The 24,892-nt window shown below is 57.3% G+C and overlaps 3 protein-coding genes across 3 annotated transcripts; all 3 read right to left on the bottom strand.

Annotated features, from left to right (window-relative positions):
* Positions 1 to 909: 909 nt before the first annotated feature.
* RAB4B (RAB4B, member RAS oncogene family) lies at positions 910 to 7,277 on the bottom strand. Its single transcript, XM_004598005.2, is given in 9 exon segments — positions 910 to 1,313; positions 3,716 to 3,847; positions 3,933 to 4,028; positions 4,893 to 4,989; positions 4,991 to 5,048; positions 5,139 to 5,201; positions 6,109 to 6,223; positions 6,367 to 6,447; positions 7,096 to 7,277. Coding segments are annotated over 8 exon segments (642 nt in total). The 5' UTR covers positions 7,112 to 7,277; the 3' UTR covers positions 910 to 1,313; positions 3,716 to 3,731.
* Positions 7,278 to 7,890: 613 nt separating this feature from the next.
* Positions 7,891 to 9,411, bottom strand: MIA (MIA SH3 domain containing). Its single transcript, XM_004598073.4, has 4 exons — positions 8,837 to 9,411; positions 8,593 to 8,726; positions 8,166 to 8,276; positions 7,891 to 7,989 (listed from the first exon to the last, which is right to left on the bottom strand). The coding sequence occupies exons 1-4, from the start codon at positions 8,967 to 8,969 to the stop codon at positions 7,966 to 7,968; spliced, it is 402 nt and encodes a 133-aa protein (XP_004598130.1). The 5' UTR covers positions 8,970 to 9,411; the 3' UTR covers positions 7,891 to 7,965.
* A 4,609-nt stretch (positions 9,412 to 14,020) lies between these two features.
* On the bottom strand, positions 14,021 to 24,245 carry SNRPA (small nuclear ribonucleoprotein polypeptide A). Its single transcript, XM_004598007.2, has 6 exons — positions 23,968 to 24,245; positions 18,780 to 18,952; positions 17,023 to 17,202; positions 15,534 to 15,707; positions 15,138 to 15,226; positions 14,021 to 14,389 (listed from the first exon to the last, which is right to left on the bottom strand). The coding sequence occupies exons 1-6, from the start codon at positions 24,038 to 24,040 to the stop codon at positions 14,230 to 14,232; spliced, it is 849 nt and encodes a 282-aa protein (XP_004598064.2). The 5' UTR covers positions 24,041 to 24,245; the 3' UTR covers positions 14,021 to 14,229.
* Between the last annotated feature and the right edge of the window lie 647 nt (positions 24,246 to 24,892).

Genomic DNA, 24,892 nt, shown 5'->3' with positions numbered 1-24,892 from the left:
CGAGCAAATCCTGGGAAATGGCTGCCGCGCTGGGCGCCAACGTCTGTCAATGCGCACGTCAGTAGGTAATTTACGTAAGTACTTTTTATAACCCAGAGGAGGAGCGCGTGACGTCCTCGGGAGAAAAGAAAGCAGAGCTGGGAGGGGATGCGTCACGTTTGCACGACCCTCGCCATTCTATCCCCGCGACCTGGGAAGGCTCCGCGGAGGGCATTTGTACGGCCAGCCTCACCTAGCTAACATATACTTGGGCTGCCTGGGACAGCCCAGCAGTCGAGGTTATTTTGAATGCCCCGCCCTTTCTGGCGTCGTCGAGGCCCAAGGGGCGCTCAGTCCCCCCACCCCACCCGCTCCAGGGGTCAGCCAAGGCTCCATGGTCAGAGCAGGCAGAGCCACCCTGCTGCTAGGAGCTGCACCTACGTACGTCACGTCGCGTTACCTGGAAGTGTCCCCGGTTCACCTGGTGCCCTGGGACAGGCACTGGTGTGAATGTGTGAGTTAGGGTTGGCCACCTCGCTGTGAGTACACCCACCGTGCTGAGTCACTGCCTTGGACCTTCGGGCATCTGCAAGACCTGGGTAAAAGCAGGTGTGGCCCCCAGGGCCAGCCACCCACAGGCCCAAACAGGACACGGAGCAGTCACAGGTACACTCTGTCCTCCACAGGGTACTGGACACACTCATACACGGATGCAACGCGGGGACTGGTGGTGCTGTTCACCCAGTCCAGTGCAAAATGACCACTAGTATCCGACTTCCCCCTGCATGGCAGAGCACCTGTCACGGTCGCCCTGGTGGACCCCTCTCCCTGGCCAACCGAGAAATGTGGCACCTGAACCCCAGGATGCATGATCCTTCCACCAGCCATCTCTGGCGTCTCCCCACCACCCCAAAATGATGGAGGCTGAGGCACAGGTGTAAACAATGCTTTATGGGGGTCCGGTTGGGAGGGGGCAGGACTCCGGGTAATAAATAACACATACTCGCAACAGCAGAACCAGGCGGTGAGTGGGGGCTGGACGGCCCTGGTCTCAGGCTTTGGGAGCTCTTGTGGTACTGGTTAGGGGTTTCAGGGTTGGGGGGCAGGGGGAACAGAGGTTAGCCAAGACAGAGGAAGCAGCAGCAGGTATGAATTCCCCCTTCCCCCCTCGTGGCTCAGTCTTGCCCCAAAGCCAGGCCCCACCAGGCCAGGGAGGGAGGGACAGGTGGCGAGGCAGCTTCTCTGGGGCCAGGGCAGTTGGGACACGGCCTCCCGGGGCCCGGATCAGGGGCCCCCTGCCAGAAAGGCAGGGCTGGTCCTGGAGAACAGGTGAGCTGAAAGAGAAGGGTCTGGTGACCCAGGATGCCCTCGGTCAGTCCACCTGCTTGCTTGCTCACTTCTGAGTATCTTCCAGTCTCTGATCTGGCTCTGCCTGTGCCCTTCCCTTTCTCCCAGAATTCCCACAGTGAGGCTTCCGGTAACCTCTGGCTCTCTCTAGTGCTGACCATGCCTGCATCTCCCAGGGCACCTGCCTGCCTACCTACCTTGCCTCACAGGGCTGAGTTGTGGAGGCACACTGCAGTGTGTCTAAACCCCATGTTCCCACCGTTGCAATGTTGTGTCCCTCTGAGTCCCTGGGCTACCCTGACCCTGCGTCTCATTCAGGTGTTTCCCAAAGTGATGCTTGCTTTTGGTTGTTTACTGTAGTACCTGGGAGCTTCTAGAAAGCCCCCAGCTCCTCCTGGGATCTCGGTGGCAAGAGCCTGAGCAGTCTACCCTCTGACGCACCCCCGACCCAGCCCCTGGCCCAGAGGATTCCAACCTGCAGTGCTGTATGCAGCTTGATGGGCCTTGGCCAGTTTTCCATTCAAATGGAATAAAATAGAAATGGCCAGAGTGCATAGTGGCGGTGAAGGCCTGGGTCCGCAGACACAGAGAGCCAGCAGATGGCCACCAAGGCCTGGGGAGCACGGACAGGGGCTGCCGAATGGATATGGAGTTCATGGAAAGATGTGCCAGAATTAGACAGAGATAGTGCTGGGGTGACAGGACCCATCAGTACCCCAGATTATGCATTTGGGAATCACGAAATTCATGGCCCAGGAATTATATTTCCATGAACAAGCATACTGGTAACAGAAAAACGTGTTTTCTATGTGGGCGTGACTCTATTAGATCAACTTGGCCAACTCCTTTCCTGCTGCAAACAGCATTCCGTGTTGTTTGAGACAGCACGCTCTTAGGATGTGTGATCTGCTGTGGGCAAACCCGAACACAGGACTGTGTTGGGTCCTGGAGAGAAGACCCCCGCCCCACCGCCTTCTGTGTGGCCCGCTGTCACGAAGATGAGCTAGAAGAAAAACTAACCAGTTCTTGCTCATGCCCCCTGAAATAACTAACTTCACCATCATGGCACTCACAGACTGGTGGCTAATACTGCCAGGCTTGCGGTTCCTTTAGATGAGGGAACTGCCCAGCTTACAGCCAGCACGACTGCTCCTCTTACTGGCTCTCAAGTTCCACATGCATCCCATCGGGTAAAACCTAACTGCTTTTTCCCACTGTGACTCCAGAGCTGCCAGTGGCTGGGAGAGGACTGGCCATGAAGTCCAGAGGAGAGAATGAACTAGAAACACACAGAGACCTAGAGGGGCAAGGACAAGACCAAATCCCGTGAGTCTTGTATGTCTGCCACGGAGTCTGGAGAGGGGCCGGTGCTGGGGACACAGTGGGTTGAGCCGCCACCTGCTACCCCACGTGAGTCCCGCTTTTAGTCTCAGCTGCTCCACCTCTGATCCAGCTCCCTGCTGATGTGCCTGGGAAGCCAGGGAAGGATGGCCCAATGCTTGGATCCCTGATCCACATGGGAGATCCAGATGAAGTACTAGACTGCTGGCTTCAGCCTGGCCCAGCTGGGGCTATGTTAGCCATTTGGGAACCAGAAGATGGAAGATTTCTGTCCTCCTACCCCGGGTTCTGTAATTCTGCCGTTCAAATAAATACATAAATCTAAATAACTTGATTCATTAAGGACTTTGCAGGACAAAGCTTGAACAGAGAAGGAGGTTCCCAGGAAAAAGAAGAGAGCAGTGGGGTGCTCCAGATAGGGAACCCAGCGTGAGCAAAGGCCCTGGGAGAATGTGGCTATGGTGACCGAGGAAGAGGAGAGAAGACGTGCAAGGTGTAGGAGGGGTTGGAGTTGAGGCTGCCAAGGCTGTACCACCCTTGTGGCCATGGGCCCTGACTGCCCCTGCTCTCGCCCACCTATAACCTCACCCCTACCCCCCACACACACCTGCTCCACCACAGCCACCCTGGCCACCTTGACCTCCCTCACTCCTGCCGGGCATGGTCCCTGCCTCTGGCCTGGGCACTGGCTGACCTCACTGCTGGGCATACTCTTGCCCTTCCTGCTTCTGGGTGTTTGTTCAAATGGCACCTTCCCCAAGATCCCCCACCCCCCGAAACTACACACCCTACTGCACCGCTCACTAGTGACTCCTTGTTGATCATCTGTCTCCTCCCCAGAGAGTGCGGGCCCCGTGGGGGCAGTGACAAGGGAAGCTTTGGGCCAGGGCTGAGCCAATGGATGCCACTCCCAGGGCCGTGACGGGTACCCCTGGCACAGATCATTTTGCACCTTTCTTTCTCTGTGCTCTGGGATCCTTCTCCCACAGCAGACTCCCTCCCCCCACCCCACCACCCAGATCCCCAGAGGGAGCCCCCAGCGTCCCACCTTGGCTCCATACAGCTCAGCAGCCACAGGGCTGAGGGCTCACGGCCTGGGCGCTCCGTGGCTGCCGCAGCTGGCGCAGAGAAGCATCACCATACTGGATGCCCGAGCCCATCCTCTCGGGGTCAAGCTCGCCTGTGGCAGGGGTGGTGGGGTCAGGATGGGTGGGCTGCGGAGGCCCCTGTGCCCCGCCTGTCTGCATGCCCCACCAGGGCCTCACCAGAGTCGATCTTGTTGAGGATGGTCCTGGCACACTTCAGGAAGGCCTCCTCCACATTCTCGCCTGTGAGTGCACTGGTTTCCAGGAACATCAGCTCTGTGGCATGGGGGGTGGGGAGAGGGACAGACACTCAGGGTCCCCATGCTCCCCCTCCCTCCTGCCCCAAGCTCTCAACTGCTGGCCAGGAAGGTTTCCTCCCCCTCCAGAGCTCAAACAGTTCCCCTTCCAGAAAACGCTCCCTGACCACAGCACTGCTCCTGGGGGCCCCAGAGCCTTCCCTGTCCTTCCTCAACCCAGCCGCCACCCCCAGCCTGTGCCTACCCCTCCCCCCTGCCGTGTGTCCTTGACCTCTCTGGGCTATCACTGTCTGGAGCTGCGCCTGTCTCCCCACCCTCTCCCATTGGACAGAGAGCCCCCGATGGCAGGGCCCAGGGGTCCCCAGCAGCCCCATGATCAGGCCTCCCCATGCGCATGGCAGAGCCAGGATTCAGAGCCCACCTCTCTTGTGGCCAAGCCTCCCCTGAACCCGGAGGCTGCAGGCTGGGGCCCGCTGGAGGCTCCCACGCCAGCAGATGCCCTTGGTTTGGCCACACAATATTATCAGGCCGGTTCCCCACCAGTGGTTGGCCAAGTCCCCCAACTCCACACACCTCACCTCCCTCGCCTCCCATCCCCCTCACTCACAAAGTAGGCCTCCACCTGAAGCCCACTGAAAACCCAGCAGCCAGCATCCGTCAGGCACTTGCCAGTGGGTGCAGACGCAGGTGCCAGCAGGTGCTGAGGCCACTCCCCCAGCCAGCACAGCAATCATGGTGTGAACTTCACCTTCCAGGGGAGGTGGACTGAGGACAAGGCAGCCACACAGCCCATGTGTGGCCATTCTGGGACTGGAACCCAAGGGCCTCTGACCTTCCTGTCTGTTCCCCTACTGTAGAGCCCACCCCTACGCCTGGCCCTCACCGTTCTCCTGGGCGAAACGTGAGGCCTCCAGGAAGGTGACCTCCCGCTCGGGGTCCAGGTCTTTCTTGTTGCCACAGAGGATGACCACGATGTTGGGGGCTGGCCAGCGTGCGGGCATCGGTCAGCCAGGCGGCCAGTGAGTTGTATGTCTCCCGGCTGCAGAGAAGCGAGAGAGGAAGGAGGCAGCGAGCGAAAGGGGGGCTGCCCTGGGGCTCCGTGCGGGCCTCGCCCATTCCAGGCACCCACCTGGTGATGTCATACACCAGCAGGGCTCCAGCCGCCCCTCGGTAGTAACTCCGAGTCACTGACCTGCGGGGACCAGGAGGGCATAGTCAGCCCCGGGGGCTGCGGCTGTCCACCCTCTCTGCAGAGAAAGGCTGTGGGTTTGAAGAACCTCTCTTCACCCGGCCCTTCCCCCCGCTGTCACCAAACCTGACCATGGTCTGGCCACCACACACACTGCTTCTCTCTCTGCCTCTCTTACGTGGCTTCCCGTCTGCCTACTGCCTGCCTCTGCCAGGCTCTCCCTGTATCTGAGCCCTGTCTTTCGGACCCTCTTTAGGATCCTGTCTTCTGGCGTGTGTTTATTCCTGCGTCTGGTTCTCTCATCCTCACCCTGGCTTTCCCATTCATTCACCTCTTCTGAGCATCTCCTCTGCCTAGTCCCAGCCAAGTCCAAAGCAACACTCATTGGTCCCTCTCCAGCCAGGCCTGTGTGTGGTGGAGCCCAACCTGCACTGCCCCATCTCACTTGTCTGGGACCTTTGGGAACCCATGCAATCACTCCATGAACAGGTGTAAGTGCCGACTGGGAACCCGGCCCTTCCCACATGCCTCTCCTTTCAGGCCTGGGTCTTGGGGCTGCCTGGTGACCACCCTTCCCTGGGGCATGGCCTGGCCCCGCCCCCTGTTCTGTGCCAGTCTGGACTGGAGTGCCCTGCCCCAGTGCACCCTCACCCACTGCTTGTCCACTTCCCATCTCCTGCAGCACCTGGCTGCCCCGCCTCTGCTTCTCCTCCCGTCTCCCCACTGTCCTTCACCTCTTCCTGTGTCGGTCTCTCCCTCTCCCTTGGTCTCTGTCCATCTGTCCATCACCTTCCCTCTGCTGGGCCTGCCTGCTTGCTGTCCTGCTATTATTTCTTGCAAGTCAAAAGTGCATCCTTGCGTCTCTACACACACACACACACACACACACACGAGGGCCCAGCCCACCTACCGAAACCGTTCCTGGCCAGCCGTGTCCCAAATTTGTAGCTTCACCGTCTTCCCACCCACATTGACCACCCGGGATCCAAACTCCACGCCGATTGTGTGGTTCGAGTCCTGTTTGACTGAGAGTGGGAGGGGGACAGGAGGCAGTGCAGTAGGACCCCATTCTCCAGGCCCCCCATCCCATTCCACCAAGCCATTCTCACTGCTGGGAGCCTTCCCTGTAGCCAGCCCGGCATTCCCAGGAATGCTGCTGGAAACTCACACTTATTCTCAATGAACTGATGAAGGAGACATGATTTGCCAGTTCCTGCACTGCCGATCACCAGGAATTTGAAGAGGAAGTCTGGGCAGATGAAGAGATGGCCGAGGACACCCCAGGGATAAGGACGGAAACCCAGTTAGATGGGTGGTAGCCATCAGAGCTCAGGAGCTTCCCCAGGGAAGACGGAGGGAATCGCAGAATGATACCCATTTCCCAGATGAGCAAGCTGAGGCCAGAGAGGTTGGGATGCCCCAACATCCAAGCCAAAGGGCTCCAGAGCTCCGGGTCTCAGCTCTGACATTGCTGAAGCTTACAGCTCAGTCCCTGCCCCTCTTGATGTCCCTTCCTTGCACCCCTGGGTTATCCCTGGCGTCCTGTCTGTTCCCCGGGTAGCAGGTCCTGTCTCAGTATCTTTCCCTTTGATCCCCCGGTCCACTTTCAGACCTCTCAAGCCAGACCCCCTCCCTCAGGCTCCACCCCTGTCTCTGCCCTCCCAGCCTGAACCCCTCGAGGGGTGCACTCTAGCCCTGCTCCCTGCAAGAGCCCCAAGGCTCCGCCCCATCCATGAAGCTCAACACCCCCAAACCACGAAGCCCCTCCCAGCCTGCACTTAGACCCCGCCCCTGGTACATAAAGCTCCGCCCCCACTGCTCCCAGGCCGCATCCTCTCCCGGTCCAGCTCCCGGATCTCCCACCCCCTGCCCGCACTCGGAACCTCGCCGCCCTCACCGTAGGTCTCAGCCATGACTCGCTCGCGGCCACAGAGGGCCGTAATATGGCGCCGCGGCCCGCGCCTGCTCCTCGGCTGGCAGCCGCTCCTCTCCGCCTGCAGCCTCGGATTCTTCCTACTCCCGGGGCCCGGCGCCGCCACTTCCGCCTCACCCCTTCGGCGCGACCCGCTAGGGCTGCGGGATACCAGGCCACGCTTCCCGAAGGGAGCGATTGGCGAACTAGGTCGGCAGGAGGCGGGACCGGACGCACGGATTGGTGGCGTGAGAGGGGCCGCGGCGAGAGGGGCGGGACCGAGGAGAGCGATTGGCGGAACAAGTGGGAAGGGGCGGGACCGAGAGAGGCTTGGCCGACGGGAGGAACGGATTTGGTCAGGAGTCGGGGAGGGAGAAAAGCAGAGTCGAGACTCTGGATTGGATAGTATGGAGCCTGGGGGCGGGGCTAAGGACGCCAAGTAGGGGCAGTGGCCAGGATGGACAGAGCTTCTGGCAGGTGCGATGTCCGACCTCAGGGGTAGGAAGGTGGAGGAAAATTGGGAGGACACGCACAGGTTGTCTCCCACGTCCCTTTGCAAGTGTTCTTCCCCACAACGCCTCTGCTCCGCCACTTATGTCCTACTCATGATCCGACGGTCTCATTCCATTTCCCCACTTGTGAGGGGTATCCGTCTTTACCCAGAGGCCAGCACCAAGATCTTGCCTCAGTAAACTCTGCCAAACAACCACTGACGTGCCCACACTCCGCGAACTGATTGGCTAGATTCAGGAACCCGCCCCCAAGGAGCACAGAGACGGAGAGAGTCTGCACTGGGCCAATGTATTTGCATGAAGCCAAGGAGGGCAGACAACAGGGATGGAGGGCAGGTTGCGTTCACTGGCAGTAGAAATCCCATTCCTGAAAGAGAGACAGGGAGACCACCTGTGAGAACAATGGGGCGGAGTTGGTGGTGGGTCACACCAATGCACCTCGCACCGTCCAGGTGCAAGAGGCAAGAGGCAGGGAAGGGTGAGCCCCAGGGTGCACATCACGACCCAGAGGGCCTCGCTCCAGATCCCAGCATGAACACTCACATCCGTCTTGACATCAATCTTGCCAGGTTTCAGCGTTTGGTTTTCGCGAACGATGCTACTGGGGAAGTACCCTAAGCGAGCGGCCGTGTCTCCGTAGTAATCTCCTTGAACCTGGGGAAGAGGAGGGGGCAGTAGCCGGCTAGTCGCTGGCAGCGTGGCCAGCTCCATCCACCTTTCTCTCTGACCTCCATATTGCTGGCTCCAACCTTGTCACTCAAATATGAGCATCCATGACATCTGTTCAGAGGCCCCATACCAAACTCCTCTCCTACCCCTCGAAGCGAGGTCACTCTTAATCGTCACAGGTCTCCTTCTATTAAAATAAAAGGGCTACATTTGGCACTACAGCTGGTGACACATAAAACATGGGGGCTCACTGCCCACCCCAGCCCCATACCATCTCCTCCGGGGCTCTCCCAGCACTCACACTGCCTCCCCAGAAGAGCCGTCCGCGGCCCTTGAGCTTGGAGAAGACATAGACCACTTGGCCTCGGTATATGGTCAGGAACCGGCAGTCGGGGGCCATGTAGTCCTGAAGGGCCACGGCCATGGAAATGGGGTCTGCAGAAGGAATAGGTGATGGCACCCCCTAACTTTTCCTTACCCCCAGCACATTCACACATGCGTGCAAGTCAGGAACCCACACCACAGTTCCTTCTCCCCACTCTTACGGCTGCATTCCTCATCAGCACACAGCTTCCGGTCGGCCAGCTTGGGCATGGGGCAGCCCCCCACGCTCAGCCCCGGGAGGGTAGACAGCAGGATGAGGACACTGAAGAGTCCCGGAGACAGGGACCCAGCCATGGTGACTGTCTGGGGAGAACAGAGGCCTCAGAGTTCCTCGTATGCTCCTTCCCTCTCCGGCAGCACAAGGAAACCTGTGTTCTCTGTGTTAACCCCGCCTTCTGGCAACCCCTCTTGGTTACCCACACCCCCCAAAGGCCAGAACCTGGCCAGGGTGGGGACTGCCAGCCCAGGATATGCCCAGATCCCCACAGCAACCCAGGTTACTCAAGGCAGCAGCCTCCCCCTTGCCTCCCACAGGCCCACAAACTCTCGAGTTTCACTTGAGGTACCCGGGCCCCTTGCTGTCCCTTCCAGGGACACAGCTTAAGAATGCCAGCGTGGAAAACGACCTGGAATTTCCTGTGGTGGGGGCAGCAGAACAAGGCAGCCCTTTGATGGCCAGGAAGAACCCTGGCTCCCCAGTGCTGGGAGCTCCTGACTGCTAAGTCCTGGGCTGGGCAGTAGCTCCCTGCCTGGATGGCCCTGGCTGAGCCAAGGCTCCTTGCAGAACCTCGCCTTGCTTATCTGTAAAATGGGTTAAAAAAAAAAAATCACAGTGAATGGTGATACAGCATTTGCCACAGACCTAATTAACCCCAATGGATCTCATCAGCTCATGGAGAGCTGTTTTATTATTTAGTTTTTTATTTGAAAGGCAAATTTTTATTGACAGAACTTTTGTCTGCTGGTTTACTCCCCCAGATGGCTGCAACAACCAGGGCTGAGCCGTTCTGAAGCCAGGAGCTTCTTCCACATCTTCCCCGTGGGTGCAGGGTCCCAAGGAGTTGAACCATTCTCAACTCCTTTCCCAGTCCGTAAGCAGGGAACTGGATGGGAAGTGGAGCAGCCAGGATTCAAATCAGCACCCATATGGGATGCCAGCACTTGCAGAGGATTAGCCTGATACACCACTGCACCAGTTCCCTGGACAGGCTAATTTATATAGAAAAGGGCTGGTAAAGGAACTGAGGGGGGCTGGGGCGGTCTCCAGTGACACACCGTCACTAGGCTGTCCAACCTCACTGGGGCTTCAGTAGTGGTTGCCGGTATCTGGGGAGTGAATCAAAGGATGAAAAATCTCAACCTTTCGATGATGAACGTTCCATTTTGTTTCTCCATCATTCATTTATCCTCTGGCTCACTCCCCAACCCCAGCTCAAACCAAGAGAGCCAATCCAAGTCCCCCACGTGGGCAGCAGAGATCCATCCGACCATTCAGCCCATTAGCAGGAAGCTGGCACCGACAGCAGGGCTGGGACCTGAACCCAGGCACTCTGCTACGGAGCCAAAGTGGTACAACCTCTAGGCCAGCCAAACACCGGCCCCCGAGCTCTCCACGTCATTCCTTCACTCAGGAACTGCGTAGAGCGAGCACGTACGCTGTGCTTGGTCCTGACCCAGAAGCTGTCAGTTCACCAGGGAACTGAAGTCGAAGGCCTCTGGTAGGGACAACCACGAAACAGCAAACATCAGGCATGTTTATTTTTGTAAACTCTTAATTTCATTTTATTTAAAACACAGCGACAGATTTTACTCCCCAAATGCCTGGAAGAGCCAGGAATGAGGAAATTAATTCACGTCTCCCCAGTGGGTAGCAGGCCCAAGTGTTTCTGCCACCTTGAGGCACACCAGCAGGCAGCTGCAATTGGGGGCAAAACTTGGACTCGAACCCAAAGCACCCTAATATGAGATGCAGGCATCACAAGTACTGGCCAAATGCCCACCTTAGAACATACTTTTCAAAGGTTTTTCTGTTCCATTTCTGTGAAAGGTCAGGAGACAGAGAACAAAACAAAGCTCTTCCATCTGGTGGGTCACACCCTAAATGCCTGCAGCAGCTGAGGCCTGGCCAGGCCAAAAATTCAATCCAGGTGTCCTGCTTGGGTGGCAGGGACCAAAGTACTCAGGCCACCTCCCAAGGCTGCCAGGGTATAGGAAGCAGTCATCCAAAGCTGCACCGCCCTGCCCCTCCTCCCTCAGGTATTCACACCGAAGGCGACAATGAGCCCTGGGGGCTCCGGCCCCTAAAACTGATGACATCACAAGGGGCGGGAACTGCTTCATTTCCCCCAATCAATGCATTTTGTGTTGGTGCATCCATTACCCACAAAATGGTCCCCTACAAGGCTGCAATCACCCATTAGCCAGCGCTGAGGTGTCACCCAAAGGTTGGACAGGGCAAAGACCCAATTCCAAGGTCGTCTGGGCAGGTGCTGTTCAAAGGACCTAGCTGCTTTTGGGAATTGGACTGAGGGTCTCTCTGTCCACCACAGCCATCTTACCTCGAAAGTGACAATCCTTTTTTTTTTTTGGTTATAGCTTCCCCTGCCCACCCTTATTGGCAGTGTCACTTACCCCAGCCCCTATCACGTGAAAATATTAAATGAAAAATCCCAGAAGTGAATATTTCATACACTTCACACAGCAGTGCGAAACCTCTGTGCTGCCCTGCCAAGGCCTCCTCTCTCAGTGTGGCATATCCAAGCCACCTTCCCTATCCACTACTCATCGGTGAGTCACGGAGACGGCCCATTCGGTATGATGCTGGTGGTCCCACTCTCCTCTGTAACCCTGGACCCCCACACAAGCACAGCAATGCTGACAACCTGCTGTGCCAGAGAACGGCTGGCAGAACCACTCTTCAGAGAGATCCACCTACCTGTGTGAAACAGGGGAAGCCCACACCAGCTTTGCTGGTGTCGCCACAATGGAAGGAAGGTGGAAAAGGTCTATTGCCATCACGGCACTTGGTACTGCCTGGATTTAGGCGTTTGGCGGGAGGGTTTCCGGCATTCATTTGAATGAGGGGAGAGGAGGTCACTGTTTAGCCCACTAGGAGTGCCTGCCCACACATGACCAAGGTAGCCACAGCCTCCCAGAAGGATGTGTATACTGAGCCCAAGACAGTGGCACCCTGGTTTCCGTCCCAGCCTTCACAGCCCACTGCCACCCCAGGACCCTAGCACTTCTTCCAGGGCTGGCTGCACTGGGTCTCCTTGGAACACAACCCTGGAGCCTCACTTGGCGCCCTCTGCGATGCTGCTCTCCCATGTTCATCCTTCCTACTGCTGGGGACACAACCACAGCCCTGGGTCCAGATGGCGGTCTAAGGTCAGAGGCAGGAAGTGGTGTCCTCTCCACAGTCACCTCTTGCCTCCCTTCGCACACAGCTGCGGGCAAAGGCCGTTCTCCCAGAACCTTTGCCTCTGCCCTGGGCCTGAGCAGTACCTGCTGATTTCCAAGGCTGCAGGCACACAGGCCTGGGGGCCAGGGGAAGGTTCACCAGACCGGGGCTGAGAGACTCCACAGCCCCAAGGCCCCTTGCCAGAGGGACATTTCCTTTTTGCCCAGCAAGGTGGACACCAACTGCCTGCAGAAGCCCCCAGGTCACTATCCTGCCTTCCTCCAATCCCTCACAGCACACGGTGCGGAGAGGGGAAGACAGAGAGTGGCAGAATTCACCATCAGATGTTCCTCCTCAAGGTAGGGGGATAGGCCTCGATCCCGCACCAGGCCAGGGGCATGTATCCACAAATGATCCAGTGTCTAGTTTCATGGCCAATTTCTTCTGCCAAATGACCTCACTAATTTCCATTTTTATTCTACAAAAGATGTATTTACTATTTGAAAGGCAGAGCAGGGGACAGGGAGACAGGTTCCATCTGCTGGTTCTGCTGGCTGAAGCCAGGAGCTAGGAACTCTATTTGGATTTTCTATATAGGTGACAGTGGGCCCAAGTACTTGGGCCATCTTCCAGTGCCTTGCTGGGTACAAGAGCAGGGAACTGGACAGCAAGCAGAGTAACGGGGGGGGGGGGGGGCCGTGAACTAGCACTCCCATATGGTACACAAGAATCTCAGGAGGCAGCTTAACCTCCCTGGCCCCAGACTTTCAAACAATTTAAATGCTGCCAGGACAGGGGCCAGCATTGTGCCTGTGGTGCTGGCATTCCAAATGGGTGCCAGCTAGAGACCTGCTGCTCCGCTTTCAGTCTAGCCCCCTGCCCACATGCCTGGGAAAGCTGTGGAGGATGGCTTAAGTGCTTGGGCTCCTGCACCGACACAGCAGAATGGATGGGATTCCAGACTCTAGGCGTTGGACTGGCCCAGTTCCAGCTGTTGTGACTATATGGGGAGTGAACCAGAGGATGAAAGATCTAATTCTTCCTTCCAAATTAGGTAAAATAAATAAGCAAATATCTGAGAGTTCCAGGTCAAACGGGCCAGTGTGTACAGCAGTGGGTTAAGCTACCATCCCATCCGAGTGCTGGTTCGAGTCCCAGCTGTTCAACTTCTGATGCAGTTCCCTGGGAAATCAGCAGGAGACGACCCAACTGCGCAAGCTCCTGCCATTCATAGGGAAGACCTGGATGGAGTTCAAGTCCTGTCTCCGACCCAGCCCGGCTGCTACAGGAGTGTGGGGAGAGACACAGAGAACAGAAAACCCCCACCTCTCCCTTCTCTTTAACTCTGCCTTTGCAATAAATAAAAAGTTCCCAGGCCAGGCAACAGACTGCCGAGTCTCCCTCCCGGTGAACCTCCCCCAGTATCTAAAGCTGCAGCCGTGGACACCGTGGCAGCCCTGCTACTGGCCAGGAGCCCTCAGCCAGCCACCAGGGCGGACCAGCTGTGCCTGAGGCAGCCACACTAACCAGGTCAGGTTGGGGAGTCTGGGACGCAACAGTGAGCAGCCTTCCCAAATTCCACCTGCACAGGTGCTCAGGCAGGTGGAGCTGCAGCTCTGGTGTCTAACACAGACTGCCACCCTGGAAATCTGATCCTTCCATGAGGCCCAGAGGCACCTGCACCCAGACAGCTGTCATGTGCAGAAGCCCCTCGGTTCCTGCCACACTTGTCGTCAGCTGGAGACCTGCTGGGAGAAAACCTTACCACCCGGGGTGCCCTGGGTCCCCCGATCCCTGAGACAGGAGCCACAGCTAGACACCACACTAGGTTTGGGCAGTGTTCCTGTTACAGTGAGTCTTGCAAAGCCTACTGGCCCCACAACCTTGAGATTAAAAAGAAAACAGACAATGGTTGTGAAAAATCTAACCTAAAAAAAAAGAAATAAAAGAAAAAGAAAACCACTTTAATTTCAGCCTAACAGCGCCAGGTGCAATGTCTGGGGACAGACTCTGGGTACAATGCTGTGTGGCGACCACTCACTCACACACGGCTCAGAGAAGGCCCCCGAGGGGGACTTACCTTCTGGGGGGCCGAGCCAAGAGGGAAGGGGTGGCCCCAGAGTAGGGGGCGGGGACAGGCATGGGGACAAGGCGCTACTTCTTAGCAAAAGAAATCTTCATGGCATTGTTCTGGGTAATCTTAAAGCCCTGCAGGGCATCACGGGCAGCCCCGGCCTGCACCTCATTGTCAAACTCCACGAAGGCGATGTCGTGCCGCCCGGGCACCAGCCGGACCTCCTTGAAGCCAGGGAACCTGAGAGGGAAGGACAGTGCTTAGGGGTTCAGCCTCAGGATCCCAGGGCCGGCAGGGGGCCAGGCCAGGGATGAATCCACAGGAACAGATGACTTCTGCCTCCAACCCACCCGCCCCACAGAGTGCATGGAGGCAGCCGAGCGTAAGGGGACTAGATTTAACACAAACACTGGCGCACTAGAGGTCCCCAAGGGCCCAGCACAGCAGCCTGTCCTTCCAGTCAGAGCCAGCCCTCCCCAGGAGTGGCCACAGCCTCGTCCCAACCCCCTCCCTAACTTCCCTACCTCCTCCTAACAACCTGGCACCCTTTTCCCCAGCAGCATTCTTACAAAACATGTCTTATTTTATGGACTTGGTACACACATGGTACTTCAATCTTGTTCTATTTCTCAGTACTACCGGGGGTCTCTACAGCAGTAGGTGCATTGGGTGAAGCCCCCACAGCCTGACCCCAGTGAGCGAGACCCATGAGAGGGGCTCCAGGGTCCACACTCTCCACCCCTCTATTCTGGGGTACACCAACTGTTGCCCATCTAGCCAGCGTCCAAATATGTCTGCTGCTTGACATATGCCCTGCATGGCCTCTCTCCTTTCTAGACACCGAGAACGCGGGACCTAGGGCTTGGATGCCTTGGCCACAGCCCCCTCTCCCTCCCCTCCATCCACCTTCAGGCCCAGTCAGCCTGCCTGGTTGGGCCCACAGCTGCTGAGACCCGTTCCCATGGTGACAGCCCTGGGCCCCACTCACTGGTTGAACAGCATGGACAGCATGAGCTCGTTGGTCTCCTCAGGCAGGTTGGTGAGGAACAAGATGTGATTTGGAGGATTCTCCGACAGCTGTGGGGAGAGGGGGCCGTGAGCACAGGCACCCCATTCCCTAACCCTCCCTGGACGCCTCCTCCCCCTTACACACAATCTGGGGTTACTGTGTTCCCACACCCCAACAGCTCACTGCCATGCATGCAGCATGCAGAGCAGGACTGCTGGGTAAGCTGGAAGTCTCCAAGCCCCATGCCCAACCTGTCAACTCCTCCCTGCCAGGGCCCGCTGACCTACCAACCCTCCTTGGCAGCCTGCCCAGACCACCCACGCTCAAAGAGGCTCCCAGCCACCCGCATCTGTTTCCAAGGAGTCAGACACTTACAGGCTGGGCGGGCGGCATCTGTCCTGGCATGAGCTGCTGAGGGGGCATGGCCCCCGGCGGGAGCTGGCCAGGCGCAAGGCCTGGCGGCGGGATCATGCCAGGGGGTGGCATGTAGGGGGGCTGGCCTGGCATGTGGTGCATGATCCGAGGTGCCTGCGTCATCGGCGGCATGCCCTGCAGTCAAGGACGACACAAGGAAAAGCAAAATCAAAAACATTTCTTTTTTTTCCCATTCTTTGTAGTTTTTTTTTTTTATTATTAATTATACTGCATTATGTGACACAGTTTCATAGGCTCTGGGATTCCCCCAACCCCTCCCCATGGTGGATTCCTTCACCTTGTTGCAGTATTACAGTTCCAAAAACATTTCTTAAGATATAAAAACGAAATAGTGGTAAAGACCTAGGGATGACCAGAGCGGCGCGGTGGGCAACAACAGAAAGGGCTGGTCGAGACAGATGCAGAAACAGTGCGTGTGGTCCCCAGCTCAGGATCCGGAGTCCCAGCAGGACAGAGCAAGGTGTGGGAGTGGGACAACCCGACGGCAGCTGGACCCAGGCCCCTAGCTGGCTCCACCGAAGCCTGGCACCCTCAGTGCAGCGTGGCGCGACCAGGGTACCCAGTGGCCAGACTCTCTCCTACACTTGGGCCCCAGGGTATCCGGTGCAGGAAACAGGATGCTCCCCCCCCCCGCCGTGCCCTGCCCAGGTCAGAAAACATTTTCCTGTTTTCTCCGGGAATCCTGGCTGCTGTGTTAGCGGTCCCGCTTTGCAGTGAGGTTCCTCAAGGTAACTTGTGTACGGAGTGAGAGGTGGGGGGTCACTAACTGTACAGACACCCAATCCGCGGCAAATCCAAGCCCCCTCCCCAACCGCATGCTGCTTCCTCCTGCTTCTGGACTCGGTGCTGTTCTCCCCGCTCCACCTTCCCACCCTGCACCAGCACCTGCCACCCTCACTGCTGAGGTTTCTTTAAGGGTCCCCGGCATCATCCCATCGTAGGCCGTGGCCTTGCTGGGTGCTATAACTTGTGCTGGGAAGCTGACCAGAGCCAGGCTGGATCCAGTGCCATGCGGAGGCTCCCGGCATGACCGAGTCTCCCATCGCTGCTGCTACCACTCTGTGCTCCCACACCCTGCTGAAAGACCACCCATCCCTGTGACGCAGCCTACTTGTCCCTGGACAGAGATGACACTGCTACACTTCACCTGCCATACCAGGCAGTGACCTTTCTGAACCACCTTCGCTTGTTCATACTAACAGCTGGCAGCAGAAGCTCCGGGGCTGTGACTGTCTACCTCGACACTGACCCAGGAGACACACGCAGTCCGGGTCAAGCAGACCCAAACCAAGGAACAGACAGGGACAAAGACCAAGAGAGACAGCAGGGCAGAGGGATGGCACTCCAACATGGAAACCACCATGCAGGTGCGTGCTAACTGCCCCCCCAAGCCAGCGTCCTGACAGGCCCACTTCTGGCCCCAGCTTACCGGAACAGGCCCCTGCACGGTGCCTACCACAGGGGCCGCTGCCCCACCCTGTGCAGCCTTCTTGGCAGACGGGGTCTCCTGGCTCTTGGGCTTCCTTTTCTCCCGCTTGCGGTCCCGCTCCACGAAGGTGCCCTTCATCTTGGCAATGATGTCCGAGTCGGTCTTGGCATACTGGATGCGCTACCCAACAGAGAGCAGGAGGTTAGAGGGCAGCCTTCGGGGGGTCCTGCTGCCTGTTCAAAACCAGACTTCTCTGAGATGTTACCCAAGTTGACTGGCATTCACTTCCTTAACTGAAAAGCGAGATTACCCACTCACCCCACCAAAAGGAGCGTCATTACAACAAAATGAGCCAACTGCTCAGAACAGGACCCCACGCGGAGTGTTTGAGACAACACAGGACCCAGGGCCAAAGGTAGGCCGGGGAGGCGAGGTCAGCCCAGGAGTGCTGCGGGGGCTGCTGTGGCCCCACAAACCAAGCTGGGTTTTCCGGGAGCAATCGTAGCCCCCCACATCTGTTCACGAGGAACCTACCAGACACGGCACTGTTAGCAAAACACCTCCCGTGGGGGCTTATAGGTGGGGCAAGGGGCCAGGCTTAGAAAACAAAAGCACAGGGCCGAGCGGTGTGGCCTGGCGGCTAAAGTCCTCGCCTTGAATGCCCCGGGATCCCATATGGGCGCCGGTTCTAATCCCGGCAGCTCCACTTCCCATCCAGCTCCCTGCTTGTGGCCTGGGAGAGCAGTTGAGGACGGCCCAATGCATTGGGACCCTGCACCCACGTGGGAGACCCGGAAGAGGTTCCTGGTTCCCGGCATCGGATTGGCGCGCGCCGGCCCGTTGCGGCTCACTTGGGGAGTGAATCATCAGGCGGAAGATCTTCCTCTCTGTCTCTCCTCTCTGACTTTGTAATAAAAATAAATAAAAATAAATAAATCTTAAAAAAAAAACAAAAACAAGAAAACAAAAGCACAGGTGGAGAAGGTGGCCAGGAAGGCTGGGAGGAAGAGGGGACACGGCACAGCAGGGGCTCCTGCCCTGCAGCCCAGTGACAAGCTGTGTCCCTGTGGGCACTGCCCTGAGCAGGGAGGTGGTGGCTGTGACAGGCCAGCGGCCGGGGACGCAAAGCTGACCGCGCCACGACAAGATGCACATGCCCGGGTGTCGGAAGTGCTCCAGCAACGATTCTGGGGAGCACAGGAAGGAGGGGACTCCCCCAGAAGGACTCACAGCTTTTATATCTCAAACCCACACTAGCCGCAGCCTCACAAGGGACAAGAGGGAGGAGTCACTGCCTGGTCTCCGCCAGGTGGAAGCGACCATGCCAGGCAGCCCAGGCCCAGCACCGCCCACTAGATCCGCCTCCACCACAGAGAACTGATCAATGGGGCGATCTACCTGGGGCCGGCGTTGGACTCGCAGCTTTCTTCCTGCAAGGGACAGGCTCCCCTCAGGCCAGGGGGATGTGACCTGCACTTTCCCACCATCGCATACAGGCTCTTGGTTTCCTCTGAGCCTTAATCCCTGCAGTGTCTGCCCTCCTCCACCACCGTTTTCTCCCTCCCCTCCCCCAAGTCTCTCATCTTGGAAAGCCCTGCCTGAACCCCATAATGGGTTGGGGGACCTCCCCCAGCGCTTTGCACCTTCCCTATTCCATCCCTGATCACGGGTGTCCCCTGTCCTGGGGGAACTGGAGTAGGAGTGCCAGGCGATGCACGCCCTGTGTATGTGCATGCACACACCCTCACACCGCTCACCATGGGCTTGTCGTAGAAGGGGAAGCCTTGCATGGAGCGCAGGGCATTGGTGGCACTGCTGACCTCCTTGAAGATGACAAACGCCTGGCCCCTCATCTTCAGGCTCCGCGACACCAGGATGTCCAGGATCTGGCCAAACTGGGAGAAGATGGCGTAGAGCGACTTCTTCAGCTCTGAGCAGGGGAGGAGAGAAGAACAGTGAACAGCAGCCTGGGCACCACCTGCTCTCCAGGGCAAGCGAAGCCAGAGGCAGGGAGCCTGACCACCCGACAGGGTACACGGAGGAGCACAGGCACACACCAACAAGGACTCCAAGTGCCACAGGACACACCACAGCCGCTCAGCCCGAGCACTCCGGCACAGGCCTGAACCCCACCTCGGGCCTCGGACTGGCCCCTCCACCGAGGACACCCTCCGCCTGAGCTTGCCATGGCTGCCTCCTTCCAGCTAGGGGAGCATCAGTAGAAACGCTGCCACTTCTGAGAAGCCAACTTGGAGCCCCTTTTTTCCTTCATGGCATGTGCCATCCCTTCCTTGCCTGTCTCTCCTTCATCCAAAGTGTTACCGCAGCAGCCTGTGGCTAACGCCTTGTCCAGCACACAAATGTCCTTACAAACATGAATGAGTCAGGGCCCGGCGGCGTGGCCTAGCGGCTAAAGTCCTCGCCTTGAAAGCCCCGGGATCCCATATGGGCGCCGGTTCTAATCCCGGCAGCTCCACTTCCCATCCAGCTCCCTGCTTGTGGCCTGGGAGAGCAGTTGAGGACGGCCCAATGCATTGGGACACTGCACCCGCGTGGGAGACCCGGAAGAGGTTCCAGGTTCCCGGCTTCGGATTGGCGCGCACCAGCCATTGCGGTCACTTGGGGAGTGAATCATTGGACGGAAGATCTTCCTCTCTGTCTCTCCTCCTCTGTGTATATCTGACTGTAATAAAAATGAATAAATCTTAAAAAAAAAAAAAAACAAAAAAAACAACAAAAAAAAAAACCAAACATGAATGAGTCAGGACGCCATCACACGGCACGTGTCTGGCAAAACTAAGCTGCCACTTGGGGACGCCTGGACCCCATGTCTGATTAGAGTCCTGGCTCCTCTGCTTCCAGTCCCAGCTTCCTCCACATCCCCACAGGCACAGGTGCTGACAGCCAGGGACCTGGGTCCCTGCGACCAGCATGAGAACTGCAGCGAGGCCCAGGCTCCTGGTTTTGGCCTGCTCAGTTCTGGCTATTGTGGACATGTGTGGAGGGAACTAGACTGGAACATCTCCCTCTTTCAAGTAAAACAAAAATAAATAAATAAATTTAAAGCAAAGTTACCACTGAGTGGTTTATGCAAATCACAACATTTCCACAACTCAGGACTGTGACCATGTCAACCTTACAAGGATGTTAGCACTGTCAGAGGACTCACTGGCACAGGGTGAGACTCCCCAGGTGCCAGGCAGGACGTGGCATAGCTGGGATTGTGTGCTCATCAAAGCTGATCCTGGTACCAGCACAACTCAGCCGACAGCAAGTGGCAGGAAAGCCGGACAACGGAGCCATCTCACCGCCAGGCCTGAAGGAGGAACCACCCAAACCAAGTAACAGGAAAGGCAGGGGAAAGTGTCCATCAGAGAAGGGTGAGGCCAAGGACACTGCAAAGTCATCAGCCAAAACAACGTCCCCAATGGGAAGATGCCTGGCTTTCCTCTGCCCCCCACAACACCCCCGTGTGGGCCCTGCACCTCTTCCCCCTACACCTGGGAAGATCCTGGATACAGGGCAGGGGAGTATCCTGGCCTCTCAGCAGACTTAGAACAGACCCCAGTGCCTCCCGAGGTCCATGAGCTCTGAGGCATGAGCTTCTGGAAGCATCGCCAAAGTTCACAGGCTTCCAGGACTACGTAGTTCCCAGAATGCTCCAGGCACCTGCCAGCCCAAGTCAGGAACCACTTCTCCCACACTGTGACGTAAATTCCTCCCTGACCAGGCTCTCTGTGCGGTAGCAGGGAAAGGCGCACTTGAGACACCTCCTGCAGCAGAGAGCGCAGATGGAGTCCTAGCTCCCCACCACACCTCCCACCCACCCACTGGCTTCCTGTTAAGGTGCCTGGGAGGCCACGGGCGACCCAAGGACTTACACTCACGCTCCTCTCACACGCCGGATGAGGCTCCTGCTCCAGCCTCACTCCGGCCTGGCTACTGCAGTGATTTGGAAAGTGAATCAGCTGAGGGAAATTTCTCTCTCTGCCTTCCAAATAAATTTTTAGGAATACTGTATAAAGGTTCTGGCACGATGGCCTGGTGGTTAAATCCTCACCTTGCATGCGCCTGGATCCCATATGAGCACCACTTCATATCCCGGCAGCCCCACTTCCCATCCAGCTCCCTGCTTGTGGCCTGGGAAAGCAGTCAAGGACGGCCCAAAACCTTGGGACCCTGCACCTGCGTGGGGGGCCTGGAAAAGGTTCCTTATTGGTTTGGACCTGGCTATTGCGGTCACTGGGGAGTGAACCAACCGACAGAAGATCTGTCTCTCCTTTCTGTGAAACTACCTTTCCAATAAAAAGAAAATAAACGTGGGCCCAGCACTGTAGCCGAGCGGCTAAAGTCCTCGCCTAGAATGCGCTGGGATCCCATATGGGCGCTGATTCTAATCCTGGCAGCTCTGCTTCCTATCCAGCTCCCTGCTTTTGGCATGGGAAAGCAGTAGAAGTAGAGGACGGCCTAATGCCTTGGGACCCTGTACCCACGTAGGAGACCAGGAAGAAGCTCCTGGCTCCTGGGTTTGGATCGGCTCAGTCCGGCCATTGCGGTCACTTGGGGAGTGAATCATTGGATGGAAGAGCTTCCTCACTGTATATCTGACTTACAATAAAAATAAATCTTGAAGAAGAAAATAAACCTAAAAGAAAAACAATTTGTATTTGAAAAGCAGAGTTACAGAGCAAGAAGGAGAGAGATCTTCCATCCACTGGTTCTCTCTCCAGATGGCCACATGGGCTGGAACTGGGTTAGTCCAGAGCCACAAGCATCTTCTGGGCCTCCCACATGGTTGCAGGGGCCCCAGGACGTGGACTATCCTCTGCTGCTTTCCCAGGCCATGAACATCGAGCTGGAAGGGAAATGGAACCACCAGACCTCAAACTGATGGCCATACGGGACTCTGGTGCCCCAGGTGGACGCTCAGCCTGCCATACCATGGCAGCAGCCCCTTTCCAAATCAATAATAAAATCAACTCAGTCGTTACCACAACAAATTTTCTTGAGATGACAATGAAAGTTAACATCTCTCCATGGGCGCCAGTTCGAGCCCCAACTGTTCCACTTCTGATCCAACTTGCAGCCAGCAGCCAGAGAAAGCAGTAGCAGATGGCCCAACCACTTGGGCCCTGGCACCCACGTGGGATCCGGGTGAAGGTCCTGGCTTAGCCTGGCTCAGCCCTGGACACTGTGGCCATCTGGGGAGTAACCCAGCAGACGAAAATTGTTACTAGCCCTTCAAACAATCTTTACAATTCTCCAGCCCTTTTCAACAGCGAGGTCCCAGGAAAGCTGACCTGCGTGGAGACTAAGTGAGTCTGACCCCTCCACAACATTCGTGTCAAGGTGTGCCCAGTTTGTAGATGTAGGAAGTAAGGTCAACATAGAGACAATTTATTTACTCAAGCAAAAAGATCCTAATTTCAAGAACTGAATTCTTTTCCTCATATGTTGCAGCTACAGGCACGCGCGCGCACACACACACCCCTGCAGGCAAGAGGCTGGGAAAAGCCCACAGTGTTAGAATTAAAATCAGCAGGTGATTGAGTGTGACTCATTAATCGTGAGAAACGTTATCACACCACTCTGTGATGTAAATAAGGAAGCTGGATGCGGGTAAAAGAAAATGTTTAAATTCCAATATCCTGTATTGTGAACTGAAAACTAGGCTAGGGGTAGGTGTTGGGATGCTGCTTCCGCTGCCAGCATCCCACATCGGGGTGCCTGGTTGGGTCCTGGCTGCTCCACTTCGCATCCCAGCTCCCTGCTCTGGCACCTGACAAAGCCCAAGAAATGGGATCCAGGCCCGGCGCGGTGGCCTACTAAAGTCCTGGCCTTGTGTGCACCAGGATCCCATATGGGCGCCGGTTCTAATCCAGGCAGCCCTGCTTCCCATCCAGCTCCCTGCTTGTGGCCTGGGAAAGCAGTTGAGGACAGCCCAAAGCCTTGGGAACCTGTACCCACGTGGGAGACCTGGAAGAGCTCCAGGCTCCTGCTCCAGATCAGAGCAGTTCAACTGCCCACACTTGGGGTGTGAACCAATGGATGGAAAAACTTCCTCTGTCTCTCCTCCTCTTGGTATATCTGACTTACAATAAAAATAAATCTTATGGGCCCAGCGGCGTGGCCTAGCGGCTAAAGTCCTCGCCTTGAACGCCCCGGGATCCCATATGGGCGCTGGTTCTAGTCCCGGCAGCTCCACTTCCTATCCAGCTCCCTGCTTGTGGCCTGGGAAAGCAGTTGAGGACGGCCCAATGCATTGGGACCCTGCACCCGCGTGGGAGACCTGGAGGAGGTTCCAGGTTCTTGGCTTCGGATTGGCGCGCACCAGCCGTTGTGGCTCACTTGGGGAGTGAATCATCTCTGTCTCTCCTCCTCTCTGTATATCTGACTTTGTAATAAAATAAACAAATCTTTAAAAAAAAAAACAAATAAATCTTATAAAAAGAAGAAGAAATCGGATCCCCACACCCAGGTGGGGGACCTGCAGGAGGCTGCTGCCTTCCACCTGGCCCAGCCCCACTCGCTGCAGCCATCTGGGGAGTGCACCAGCGAATGGGAGATCTCTGTCACTAAGGGCCTCAGTGTCCTAATCTGACCTATGGGAATAACAGTAGGGTTGTGAGGACTGCAGGCAATCCCGCTGCTGCTACAGGGTTAACCGTCAGCTTAAACACACAGAGAACCCCAGAAGGGGCCAGAACCATCAGGGCTTGCTGGGATTCGCCCTGGGCCCCCGGGAGGGGAGCTGCCCGAGGACAGAGAGGAAGGGAGAGGGAAGGCTTCCCGTAGGCGTCCTGGGGGGAACCGTGACCAGGTCAGCGGGCGCAGTACAAGGTCGGGGGGTCACCCTCGAACAGCCTGGGTGTCCGAGGGCCAGGAGCAGGGCTGAGGAAGAGGTGCTGCCTCGTGGACGACACCCCAAGCACCCTTGGAACTCACCATCTTTCTTGATCTTCTCATTGAGGTTGTTGATATAAATGGTGTGGTTGGGGCGGGTCTCGGGAACTGCCATGGGATGAGGTGCCGAAGGCGCGCTTAAAGGAGGAAAACAAGGGACTTTAATCCGGGGTCTCGCTTAAATCCTTTGTCTGCTGGCGGACTGACCGGGCGGCTCAGAAACCTTCCCAACAAGAGGAAACCAGGCGGAAAGCACAGCCCGGGATCCCAGGCGTGCGCAGGAACCCCGCTTCTACCGCCCGCGTGCCTCGGAGACTCTCCAGACGGGAACTACAAGTCCCACGATGCTCCACGTGCCTCGGGGGGCGGGGCGCCGCAACGGGCGATTCCCATTGGTCTATGCGCCCAAAGCCAGCGAAGGGAAAAAAAACCCGGATGGAGGCGGCAGTTAGGGATGGGACGAATTTGAGGTCCTTGGCCTCGCACAACTAGAAGCTTCCCCCCACACGGAACATGGAAAGGGGCCAGGCCAGAGGAGCCGGTCACCTGGTGCCAATGGCCACCTGGGCCCGCGGTTACCCACCGATAGGACTGTGGCTCCCGCTGGCGGCGTCGGCTGCGTCCCTCGAACCCAAAACTCCCTCTCCTAGCCCCGCCTTTGCCTTCCGATAAGCCAATTCCCGGGGAGGAAGTTCGGTCGCTAGACCAATCAGAATAAGCGTTGTCCCTGGACTCAGGTTTTGCCAATCAAAGGGACATTCGGGTTCCCGCTTCGACAGGAGGCCCCGCCCCCTGGCCCTTCGCCTTCCTCTGCACCAATCAGCGAAGGTCACGAGCTTCTTGCCAATAGGGGCGCGGTACCCGCTTGCAGTCACTTCCGGAGGCGGTCCTTTGGAAACCCACCTCTTGCCCATGGGCTGGCCGTCTTCTGTCACGTGATCGCTACGGGGCGGACCCGTACGACGAG

Source organism: Ochotona princeps, chromosome 16 (genome assembly GCF_030435755.1).
Source record: "Ochotona princeps isolate mOchPri1 chromosome 16, mOchPri1.hap1, whole genome shotgun sequence".
NCBI classification, from domain to species: Eukaryota; Metazoa; Chordata; class Mammalia; order Lagomorpha; family Ochotonidae; genus Ochotona; species Ochotona princeps.
Note: the sequence above shows the minus strand (reverse complement) of the source record. Positions and strands in the feature narration are given on the sequence as shown.